This window comes from Carassius auratus, chromosome 7 (assembly GCF_003368295.1).
Source record: "Carassius auratus strain Wakin chromosome 7, ASM336829v1, whole genome shotgun sequence".
Lineage (NCBI taxonomy): Eukaryota > Metazoa > Chordata > Actinopteri > Cypriniformes > Cyprinidae > Carassius > Carassius auratus.
In genome coordinates this window covers 22599713-22612959 of record NC_039249.1, presented here as the reverse complement: position 1 = coordinate 22612959, position 13247 = coordinate 22599713, and the positions used below count along the sequence as shown (strand labels likewise).

Here is a 13247-nt window from a genome sequence, read left to right as displayed (position 1 = left end):
AAAACTGTGAAAATATTAATTGTAATATCCCACTAATAGCATTACTTAAGTTTTATTTTTCATCTTAGCATTTATATAAAGGTATTATATTTATATTATATAAATCTTTTATATGTTTAAGTATGTTTTAGGTATGTGGGCATGATGATATTTACAGCAGTTTCTGTTTTGAACCATGCCTAATACTTTAGCCGAAGTGTCTTTAGCAGAAGAGCTATTAAAGGCTCATGGAGGAGGACTGGATAACAGTTTGGTCTGAATGAAGAATCCTTTAGCAAAACCCTGAGTATGTTTGGATAAAAGGTGCTCCCTTTGGAGAAAATTCTTCCAGGCACCTAACCTTTGAACACTGATGCCTGCCTTCCTTGTTTTGGATGCTGAAACACCAATGGTTTCGATAAACATGTCTTTGAACAGATAACCTCAGGCACAAAGCAGGAGGAGAAAGAAAGGTAGGTGTAATCTGAACTTTTCCAAGTGTGTGGTTTGAGTGCTAATGTTCAGTTTGTAAGGGTTATAAACCCTGAGCGTTGTCTGTCTCAGTTCAAAGGAGCTGATAAAAACCAATGCTGAAAATGAATTGACAATATTTTTCCCCAGTCCTGCCTTATATACTTGTCTGCTGTCTTTCAATCCGATGAAAAAAAAAATTAGATTTTCTTTTTTTCTTCAGTTAAAACATAAGGCTAGGGAAAGTCATATTGGCTGTGGCTAAATAGATCACAGTGTGGTCCGATAACCTTTGTAGCATGAAGTGTTACATTGCAGAACTCAGCACAGATGAGCGCATCAGTACCTGCTCAATTATGATGATGAGTGATGAGGTGTCAACCTTTTTTTTTTTTTTTTTTTTTTTTTTTGCGTCTGCTCTATTTCTGTCAGCCCTTCTCTCTCTCACCGAGGCTCAATTATGATGTATGGCACTCACAATCTGCCAAGGTGTGGCATCCATCACCCAAACCTGTGTCACCACATGCTGTCAGTGTCCTCCGGGAGCAGGAAACAAACATGAAAGATCATCATATTACAGGTAGTCTGATGATGCTAGCAAATCTTGTGTCTCTGGTGTGTTCTCAATGGGAAGGAAATCTAAACCATCGCTGTTCCTACGCTGCAGTTCACTAGAAGACTTTTTCATTACAAAAAAAGTTGATGAAAAATAAGATCTAGAATATAATGGTCTTTAACTTTTGCGGAGAATAAGGAACAAAAACGTGGCGAAAGATTGCGAATCAGTGAGGATCTAATTGTAAACAAACGGTGTATTTACAGAGCCCTCTTGTGGTCACACGGAGAATTCCCTTAATTGGTTGTGTTTTGTATATTTCAAAATAATTCTACACAATCAAGATTAGAAAACTTCTATTTATGCAAATCTAATTCAAACATAGAATAACAAAGTAAACAGGTATAGCGTAATTTTACAATATACACACTGAATAAAACCAAAGCCTTTTGGTTGGAGTTCTAAAAACTCCTTAAATGGGAATGTACACTGTCTATAACTAAAATAGCTACTGCACTGAAAACATTTTTTTTTTTTTTTTGAATTTCAAACATGACCATGAACATGACATTGCAGAGGCATCTGACAGTGACCACACTGTAATAGAATGAAAGACCATAAATGTCTTAATCCAATGGCATAATAGCAACAGTATTCGATTTACAATAGGTTTACACTGTTATTCTGAGAGACCAAAAAAATAAAAATAAAAGGTGCTTAGATAACCAGTATTAATGTATAATTATTTATGTTTGGAATACTTATTTTCACTGATTCCCAGCTATTCTGGTTTAGATTAAAGTTGTAGTTTTTGTCCTGGTTTACATCTAATGATGAGACATATAGCGTCAAAGCAGAATCTGAATCTGTTCAACCTGTTGAAATTGTAAACCTGAAGCACTTCCTGGGCACAGCTTTCAGTTGACTGTTTACAAAAGCAAGCATATGCTAGATAAGACCATCAGAGAGCAGATCTGACAATTAAGTCATTTATGTAACAAATGCTAAATCCTATAAGCATTAAAATACAATACCCTAAGAAGCTAAAATGTACAAAATGTTCACACAAATGAAAACAATTACAAATATGAAATGTACAGAGAGTTGTGTTTAGAAACAACCAGAAAAATATTTTTGAATCTTATTGAAGGCCATGTTTAATATTGCCATCAGCTGGGAAGTCAAATCGCAAAGACTCCGCAGCTGTCTCAATGAAACTGTGCCAAATCATTTTGAGATGTACATATTCTAACAGACTGCTGCACATTCTATCAAACTATTTTGTGGTGTTTTCCTCAGAATAAAAAAAAAACATTGGCTCGTGGACACTGCAAAATTGGAATTGTACCATAAAGCTGGTATCAACAAATACCATCACAAAGCATTCAAATGAACACAGACTACAAGGATATAACTCTACTTTTTTTATCAGAAAGGATAAGCTACTGCATTATGTAACATGGAGTGGTCTGTGATATTAACAGATAATTGCAATATTCTGTCGAGCCATCCCTAGTGGAAAATAAATATACTAAAATGTATTTGAAAAACATTTATTTCATCCTAAGTATACTACAAAAATGCATTTACATATTTATATAGTTAATAAAAATACCCTGCAGTTGTACTTTTAGTATACTAATTTGGAACAACTAATTTAATTGTGCAGAAGTAGTGCTGAAGGCCGACTAAAGATATACTGAATTATATTTGATTGTGCTAATGTGCAACTATTGTGAGTATTCTTTAGGTATACTTTAAATATGTATTTAAAGACAAATATTATTCAAAGATAATACATTCCTCATCAATAGTGATATTTTAGGCTTAATATTAAGAAATGTGCATTGTGCACAAGTAGTACTCTAAATAATTATAATTTTAATATTAGTAAGTCTCGAGTGATATGTCAGTAAATATGCTAACTCTACTTAGTATGAAATAAATGTGTTTTAAATATATTAGGTTTTTACTAGGGATAGCATATTAACTAATAGTTGATTTTGAATGTTGGAAATGACTGTAGTGAAAAGTCAAATTGCAGAGCACGGTTTAAGCTTTCACCATGTCATTAAATTTGTGCCCAGAAATTGCAAAGACATCGGCGGTGTTGTGGTGTGATTGAGTGGTAGTTCTGTACAAACCCAGAGAATGTGAGAGATAAGTTGGAAGGCAGTTGTTCATAAAACAATTGGCTATATGCTAAGTTGTGTATTAAGCAGTGAGCCAGCTCACTTTTTTATGAAGCTTTTATCTTTGTCATATGTGCCAGAAGCGATGTTTGTGCCAAAGCATCACAAAGTGGGTTCAACCAGAGCAAACTTATACTGCTGAAAAGACAAATGCTGAAAAACTGAAAAATCTATAATGCTCTCCACAGGACCACTGGCAAAGTACTTGAATAAAAGTCAGTTGGCAGCTTAAAATGTCTCTGATTTGGGCAGGTGTTGGCTGGAATGAGGCGGGTGCTGGAACAGAGGGTCTGAATGGACTGTGGGGATTCGTTTGGCAGGTAACTGTGACAGCTCACAGGCTGTTGAAATCTTAGTAGAGAGTCTTTCTGAAAAATTGTCATCCCTTACCTGTCCCTGATAATTTTCAGAAATGGAAACTCCAGGCGGCTGCATTGAAAAAGATTCAAAATTGTCTGAGGGTAAATCGCCCACCACACTGCCCTCTGCTGTCTCTGAAGTGTCCTGCTCCAAGTTATGAGATGTTTGTGAAGGCTTTTTATCGTCCACATTTGAAGGTAGAGTAGGGTCGCACAGCTCCGATGGGTTTTGAGGCTCATTAAGCCCAGGTACAGGAGGTTCGTATGGAGGAGGCCATTCCCCGCCGTCCTCAGGGGCTCCTATCATTCCATCAGGTGTGAGGGGAATCTGGCTGTGCACAAGAACAGGGTCTGGTGAGGGGAGGGGAGACATGCTCCCAGTCCCTCCATCATTGTAAGGCTTCTTTTCCTGTGAAGGGCTGTCATCCAGCACGATGGACTCCTGCTGTAGAGAGATGTGCAGAGAGGCAGGTGGCCGTTTGATGAGCTGGGCTTTGTTGGGTGTATCTTCTGAAGGGCTTGGCTTGGGCCGTTTGACCGGAGTTAAAACAACAGGCAGCTCCAGACCCAGAGGTTTTCGTGGAAACTCATCAGGCTTAGCTGTGAATACAGAAATAATGAATGAGAGTGGACTGAAAATCTAGGTGACCTACATGAACTTATTAGCTGTGGCCAAAAATATATATCATTTATGCTGTGAAGTGGATAGAGCACTGCATATGTTTTCATATACAGTATGAATAATGAAATAATGAGTATTTAAATGTTAAAATCAGTGGCATGCACAAGAGCCCCTGCCCCTTTGAGGTCCGACCCGACCAAGAGGTTAGTGGTGTGCGATATGAAGATTTTTGATAGTGGACATTAAAAATGTCTCCAAGATCTGCTTTTGAAGAATTATCGTTCTATTGTGCTACATAGATTGGCCATTTTATCAGCTGCAGTTCTGGTGCCGTGGAATCAATATACATACGACATACATTAACATCAGTGTTAACGTAACTCAGTGGTAGAGTTACTCTCATGGGACACTGCACTTATTCACAACCAAGTACTGTACTCCAACCAAGTACTGTAAGGGTTTTTTTTTTTTGTTTTTTGTTTTTTTGTATCTGCTCTAAAGCCTTACTGGTTATTTAAATGTTTCATTCATGTGCTGTTCTGACGCGTGGTTTTTCTGAGCACACTTAAAGAGTGTACCCTTTGCCGGATTACTGAACTAAGTTACGTTTTGTGTTAATACTGTCAAAACACACAATGTTTATGTATAGCCTTAGTTGGTTATGTCTAAAATTAAAGTAAATAACTAAAAAAGAAACAGATTCATGTCTGTATATTAGATGTGTGCAGGTCTTAAAGGTACAGTAGGCTACATGCTGCCGACTGTAATTAAAGGGATAGTTCACCCTAAAACTTCATTTCTGTCATTGTTTATTCACTCACATGTTGTGAGTGAATACCTTATTTACACACTACAAGCAGTTCACATGCCGGGCAGACTGAACAAGGGAGTGGACATGCTGTCCAGGGACAATGTAGCTCCAGGAGAGTGGAGACTACATCCTCAGTTGGTTCAGATGATCTGGTCAGTTTTCGGGCAAGGCAGACAACTTTCACTGCCCAATCTATTGCTCAATGATTGTCCCAGCACCCATATTTACACCTTCCCTCCAATCGTTCTTCTCCCTCGGGTCATCAGGCAAGTCAGGGAAATGAGATGTGCCCTCCTCTTAGAGGCCCCACTCTGGAGGAACTAACCTTGGTTTCCAGAAATGGTCCAGCTGTCTTCTTTACACTAAGGAAAGACCTTCTCTCACATGCACAGGGCAGGATTTGGCATCCCCAGCCAGAGCTGTGGAACCTCAATGTCTGGTCCCTCGACAGGACTCTAGCCAGCTCTCCATGAGAGTGTCAAACACCATCGTAGAAGCAAGAGCTCAGTCTACAAATGGTCAGTCTTTTGTGAGATCAGGACCCAAACTCATGTGACGTGTCCAGACTATCAGCAAGAACGACTTGGTCATTACATTTCTGAATGGCACTTAGAGGTTAAATCCTCCTCATCCCAGGACTGTGCTGATGTGGAACTTGTCTCTAGTCCTAAGGGCCCTCAGAGGCCTGCCCATTGAGGCACTATAATCAACAGACTTACAGGTCATGACGCTCAAAACTGCTAAGCTGACTTATATAGAGGTTGGCTCCGCCCTTTCTGGTGGGCTAAAGCACCATTAGTTTGTGCAGTTACACAAACGTAAAAAAAAAATCAGGCTTCAAAACAGGAGGATAACGCAACACTCGTTCCCTTATCTCAGGGAACCAAGGTTACATCAGTAACTTACCTCAGTAACCAGAGCGTTCTCAGCACTGCTGCCAATTTGGTACACTTCTTTAGTGAAATAAAGTTTTGTATACATTTTCATATGTATACACATTGTAATGTGCCCTTGATCTACTTAAGAGCGTTTATGTTTGCGCGAATCATTCATGATCCAGCCTCACCTAGAGAAGCAGCAGTGAGTATAATATATTTTAATGAATCCTTTCCTAATAATTAATGTGCTTATTAGCAAGTTTCACTATGAATGTGGCTAAAGTAAACAGTCTCTCAGAAAGCAGATCAGAAGAGAGGGGCGGGGTCAGCAGAGCTCATTAGCATTAAAGGAGAATTCCACAAACCAGCGTGTTTTCCCACATGGAAAAAACCTATATAAACATATATGTTTCAATATAGGTTTTGATATAGGTTTTTAATATATGTGACATATATAAACTTGGCCGTTTTCCTATATTATATGTACATATATGTACATACTGTATATGCACACATATATATGTACATATGGATTAATAAATGTATTGTTCCATGTTCATTTGTGTACCACGCGCAGCAAATCCATGTCTTCTTCTAGGTTTTAAGTGTATCTCTGTGGCAGAATTACAGCGCCACATGCTGGTCTGGCATGTATACTACATCGGTTTCGTGTGGACGCGGATATTTCTTGAGACGGGGGAAAAAAAGATCGGGGGTCCGTCTCTGTGTGGATGGGGCCGAAGAAGAAACGGGTACTTACGGTTATGGATAGAAATGTAGCGGAGTAAAGAGTACAATATTTGCCTCTCAAATGTAGTTGAGTAAAGTCATGAGTACTCCCCAAAAATGATACTCGAATAAAGTACAGATCCCTCAAAATTGTACTTAAGTACTGTACTCAAGTAAATGTACTCCGTTACTGTCCGGCTCTTTATATCATGTAAATATTGCCATAGTTAAATTCCATAACATGCCAATTACATGTGATACCAATTTCACATGCTCGCACATACATAAGGTCTTGCATAATTTTTTTTCATTAATTCTTAGTTTTTGCCTTGATAATAGAAAATATGAGCTAGGCATCATGTATGACAGTCAAAAATGGGATATGATATACAAAATGACCAGATCCTGCCATTAGCTATATAGAAGACATATATTGTAGGCTTATATGTGGATATTAAGAAGCAATACAGGAGACCTATATTTCCTGTATATGCACATATATGCACCTCAATTTTGCCTATATGTGGCATATATACGCATATATGCAGCATATATGCAGTATAAATACGCATATATGTATATATACGCATACTGTATATGCAGCATATATGCGCATATATGCAGCATATATATTATCATATATGTGCATATATGCAGCATATATGTGCATATACACTGTTTTTTACATTGGGCATTATATGAGCACTTTAAAGTAGCCAACACTGCAAGCGCTGGGCTGCCAAATAACCAAAGTTTTTTTTTTTTTTTTTTTATCCCAGCATTTTTTTAAGTGTAGATGAATAGAAAGGTCAAAAGAACATCATGTATTAAAAATTGTAATCTTTTGTAACATTATATGAACATGTGTCCTTATTGAATAAGAGTACTTCTTAAAAAAAAACAAATCTGAAATAAAATGTCAAATATATATATTAAGTCATTTCATATGCATATGAAGGATACAAACGGGTTCTGTTTCATAAAACGACTCACAGTGACATCCTAATTGATCAAAGCATTCAAAAATCAACACGATCATACAACTTAATGCGTTATAGATACAGTATAATATTAAGTAAATTGCTGAACCTGGTGGTGGGAGGTCAAGCTTCATTTTGCGAAGTTCAGACATGGAAACTTTAAGCTGCTCTATGACATGGTCATCGTTGAGGTAGATGGACTCTCCTATCTTCTCCTGCAGGAACTCTCTCAGGTCCTCCAGAGACATCTTAAGCAATTGTTCTGAACATGATTAACTTCAGTTAGCCATTTTGCACAGACAAATCTGCAGTCAATCGATTTCTATAATGTGCTGAGAGGGTTTAATTTGTATCAAGGCAATCGGGTCAATTAGCATGCACTATGAGTTTGTTACTGGCGTTTGTTTACAGCTTTTTGCATCAAAATCGTTTTAATTTCGGTATTGTGAAAAAAAAAAAATGCACTCACTTTTATGGAGCTGAAGGATGGTGTAAGCCATAGCTGTCAGAACTTTCTCACCCTCAAGGATAAAGATGTCCCACAGACGCAAGGTCAAAGTGAATGGGGTCTGAAAATAGTAACAACTTTGTAGATAAACTATAACCAATATTTCTGCACTAAAGTCCTCAAAGCATAAAGGAAAACATAAATGTGTAGAATATTTCATTTTAAACTGGAGCCTCTGCTTGTCTTAAGCTAATCTGCCTCAGCAAGCTGCCAGTCCACAAGCACAGCTCTGAAACCGAGCTGGACCAGTTTCTGCAGTGCTGACAGTGTCTGCTCTCTTTCCTCTACCAACAAACCCACAGGATTGTGTGTATGCGGAGAGTAAACATTGAAACACCCTTGTCTGTCTGCTAATTGCACACTGCTCCCTCTGTCAAGAGGCCCTGACAAAGAAGGAGAGAGGAAGAAGTACTTCAGCCTTTCTTTCAGTTTCTTAAAGCCTAATTCTTCTTCACCAAGTCCACCAACCTCAGTCTGCACTGCCATGCTTTACAGTGTTTTAATGTGGCTTCTTATTAGCCATTTTCATTCAAGACCATGTTACGTACAGTATATCATGGGTAGGTTCTGAACCTATTTTTTATTTATATATTTTTTTAAATTTTAGGGCTACTAAAATAAGTTGGATGTCAGAAACTAGCGATTAGAAACTTAGGAAAGTGGTGCACTGTGCCAAAAATCAACCAATAACAATCCGTTTGGCACCTATTAATTATGGTCACCGTACCTAAACATTTTTCCTCATGTATCCAACCTATGTTCATCCGAGTGTGCTCTATTTTAGGGTGCTTCTTTATTTTGGGGCAGCATCACGTCCCCAAAACTGTCTTGGAAACTGTCTGTCTGTCCGTCCGTCACTACCCTTTTGCAATTTTATTTATTTATTTATTTATTTTTATAGATTTTAATGTTTTACCCTTAACCTTAACTATTATATTTTGGGGTATCTATTATAAAAAGTTCAATTATTATGCATTTACTTCTGATGATGATGATCTAAAACTAGGTCAAGTAAACCTAAATCATTTCAGTTTATATTATATATTATGAAGTAAAAATAAAAATAGTAAACATATATAATTATATACATAATTACATAATTAAAGCATTTTCATATAATAAATACATGATAAAAGAGTTTAGATTTTTGCATTAACTATACAGATCAGCAGTTTCTTTCCTCAGAGATGTCCCTGACTTATCTGCATCTACACCTATTCATTTGTATTAACTAATTATCAATGCTTTGCTGTTGACATTCAATCCCAGTTCCTCCTTCTGTGTCCACATCTACAATGCGTCAAAATCTCTGCTAGTATAAACCTGAATGTCCCCTTAACACCTCAGTTTTTAGATGATCAAGTCTGAGCAGATCTCATTTCCAGCATCTCTTCATATAAACACCTCTTACTTGAGCAGATCCAGAAGTGTTTCCATCCCTTGATGGTGGAACATAATCACAGTTGCAATCAGAACAGCTGACTCAACAGTTACATTCAAAGAGAGCCAAATGAATCACCACTTTTAGGATTGTCTGTAGTGACCTGAACCAACACTATAATATACACACATAGTTGATGTATCATTTCCTTGGCTTTTGAGATCTAAGCTTAGTATATAATTGAGCGCGTACACCTATCTACTAATAACCGCTTACAGAACCATTGTCAGTTTGCTTACAATGCATCTGCTCAGATCAAACACTTACCCTGTCAATAAAACACTGGAGGAACCATTTAGTGCTGTAAATCCCACTGGTCATCTGCTCCTTATCCTGATGAGAGTGCATATAAACAGACAAAAAAGGAATGAGAAGGGAAGAAACCCAGCATTAAAAACAGTATCATGTTAAGTGAATTAAGTTCATATATATATTTACTGTAACTTAAATAGTCATATAGGATCTGAGCTTATTTTGCCCTTATGAAACAAAAATATATTGCAGTATATTGGAAAATATCATGTAATATATTAGGCATACATTCTTATATATGGGATTTAATATTATTTTTTTCCAATATATTGCAATATATTGAAAGCGGCAATCATTTGTATATTTTGCAATGTATTATATAATATATGTATCATCAATATATTATTCAATGTATTCATATATATAATATATTAGAAAATAAAAAGGGAAAATAATATATTTTAAGAAGTATATTGGTAAATATATTTTCTTTTCGTAAGGGTGTACTCTTGTGTGTGCCACAACAATCTTACCAAATGCTTCTTTAGTTTGGGTAAAAGTTTGGAGAGAATTTGGTCATGGTGGTTTTGGAAACGCTGAAGTTTGGGAAATCCAGGAACAAAGAATCCTGTGATGGGTTGCAAATGTGAAGGAATGAAGTACTAGACCTACGATAATAATCTCTGTTAAATTCACAAGTGTTATGTACACTACCATTCAAAAGTTTGGGGTCAGTAAGACTTGAAAGAAATTAATACTTTATTAAACTGACAGTAAAAGCATTCAGAATGTTACAAAAGATTTATATTTCTAATCAATCCTGTTCTTTGAAAAAATTCTACTCATCAAAGTCCCCTGAATTTTTTTTTTTTTTTTTTTGCATAGTTCCACAAAAATATTAAACAGCACAGATGTTTTCATCTTTTAAAATAATAAGAAATGTTAAGTAGGAAATCAGCATATTAGAATGATTTCTGAATAATCATGTGACACTTAAAGCTGCAGTAGGGAACTTTTGTAAAAAATATATTTTTTACATATTTATTAAACCTGTCATTATGTCCTGACAGAAGAATATGAGACAGATAATCTGTGAAAAAAATCAAGCTCCTCTGGCTCCTCCCAGTGGTCCTATTGCCATTTGCAGAAAGCCATCTGCTCCCGGTAAGAAACAACCAATCAGAGTTGTGGTCCGTAACTTTGTTTGTGTTCAAAATGTAGAAAAATGTATATAATAAGCGAGTACACCATGAATCCATTTTCCAAACCGTGTTTTTGGCTTGTCCTGAATCACTAGGGTGCACCTATAATAAGTGTTTATATTCGGACTATTTTAGATTGCTTCTGGGGTACCGCGGCGGAGTAACCCAGTACCTTTGTGATTCTTCATAGACATAAACAGAGAGAAGTAGTTCCGGCTACGATGTTCTTCCACAAGACGCAAGCAGTTCTGTTTATTAACCGCTAGAGCGTCAAAAGTTCCCTACCGCAGCTTTAATACTGGAGTAATGATGCTAAACAATTTAGCTTTGCTAACAGAAATAATTTATATTACAAAATATAAAAGTTATTTTAAATTGTAACACTATTTCACAACATAACAATTTAACGGTGTTTTTAATCAAATTGACTGTAGCTTAGGACGTTTTTTAAAACATTAATGTATACTAACACAAAACTTTTAAATGGAAGTGTCTTATCGTATGTATATAGCCTTATGAAGTTTATATGTTTAAAAAAAAATCTGCCAAGAGCAGAATAAATGTGGAGAACTCACCATGCATGGCATGTTTCTGACTGGTTAAGAGCTGGGACAAAGCCCAGAATGCATCTTCTTCATTCATGAACATTAACAGTATGGCAGCAATCTGACTCATGCCCTGGCAGTAACTCACTTCCTGTGGACAAGAACAGACAAAGTCAGCTATTATGTAACATCTCTTTATTAAGCCTAGATGTGAATGCATACTTACCGTATTGTAAACAGAGTATGCAGAGAGCACATGGAACAAAGACTGCTGCCTGTGAAAAGAAGAAAAGTGTTGTCAGACTCAAACTCTGTCTTTTACTGAAAGTGCACAATGAAACAAACACACATCAACAACACATGAACCTAACATCCATATTTTTCCACAAAGATGCATCCGTTCCTTCAAATTAAAGTTGAGGCCCTCCCCTCATGTGTGAGCATTAATGACACCCTTCAGATGAGCAAGACTTTCCACTTGGCTCTCTAAGGCCTGCAATCTATTAAATCCTCAGTGACATCACTCCCTTTTCTGGCCTGCTTGGGGAACAAGCTCTCAAAACGCAGAAATCAGCTCCAGAGATCGTCTGCAGAAGTGGTGGAGAGAGACTGAGAAGTTGATGAACATACACTCTGGCACTTTCATAAAAGCACATAAATAGCCAATACGAGAAATGTTTGAGCAAATGTGTGCATTGATTTTGCAGTAAACACATGCACTGTACATGTCCCTGTTCTGTAAATGTGTCTGTATTTTAAGTGCATATCAGTCACACTTTAGTTTGGGGACCAATTCTCAATATTTACTATGATTTTTGCTTCAATAAACTTCTAATTTACGCCATGTCACCAAAAAGGAGGACTAAAACTGAAAACTAATCCTATATACCTAAACAAATATACATATTTTGATAAAGAGACATTATTTCCCTTAAACTGATTTCCAGAGACATTTCTAACCTCTACAGGTGCAATTTTTAAACCTTACTAAATGTATGACTTAAGGCTAGCAATTAATTGTTATCGGTTAATTGTCGATAAGAGATTGATCGATTAAGGCTGTCGATGGTCAGATAACTGATTTAATGTTGGGCTGCATGCGGCTCATGCGCAGAACACGTGCGAGTGGCTGTGAGTGACGGTGACCGTATATAAATGCATCATCATTAATTCACAGTGTACTAATTAAAGGGTTAGTTCACCCAAATATTAAAATGATGTCATTAATGACTCACCCTCATGTTGTTCCAAACCCGTAAGACCTCCGTTCATCTTCGGAACACAGTTTAAGATATTTTAGATTTAGTCCGAGAGCTTTCTGTCCCTCCATTGAAAATGTATGTACGGTATACTGTCCATGTCCAGAAAGGTAATAAAAACATCTTCAGAGTAGTCCATGTGAACTAACCCTTTAAGCTTTTAATGTGATTTAAACTTTAAAAGTACAGTACATTAAAATAGAAACAACACAAAAGTCATTTAACATGAAAGGCAAAAGAAATGTAGTAACTAAGTTATTTAATCAGATAACTGCGCTTTGAGTGCTGCGGGACACATGACAGATAGACTATTCATTCCTACAACTTGTTAATTTGTTCAATACAGTCAACTAAACATTTAAAAGGTTACACTGGTCAGTTTAAAAAGGCCGTAGTATACTGGTCCTCTCTGCTGTTCCAAGGACGTTTTTGCTCATATGAAGAGGATCATCTTTTCTGTCTA

The 13247-nt window shown here is 36.7% G+C and overlaps 1 protein-coding gene across 1 annotated transcript in view; it reads right to left on the bottom strand.

Moving 5' to 3' along the window:
- Positions 1-1531: 1531 nt before the first annotated feature.
- Positions 1532-13247, bottom strand: part of LOC113106237 (USP6 N-terminal-like protein) — a 31957-nt gene continuing 20241 nt past the window's right edge. The window contains exons 8-14 of the mRNA XM_026267946.1: positions 11752-11800; positions 11556-11676; positions 10312-10406; positions 9794-9859; positions 8047-8146; positions 7687-7839; positions 1532-4157 (exon numbers count right to left, since the gene is read on the bottom strand). Of these exons, the coding sequence (XP_026123731.1) occupies positions 3427-4157; positions 7687-7839; positions 8047-8146; positions 9794-9859; positions 10312-10406; positions 11556-11676; positions 11752-11800 (1315 nt within the window). The 3' untranslated portion in view covers positions 1532-3426. The remainder of the gene's footprint in view (positions 4158-7686; positions 7840-8046; positions 8147-9793; positions 9860-10311; positions 10407-11555; positions 11677-11751; positions 11801-13247) is intronic.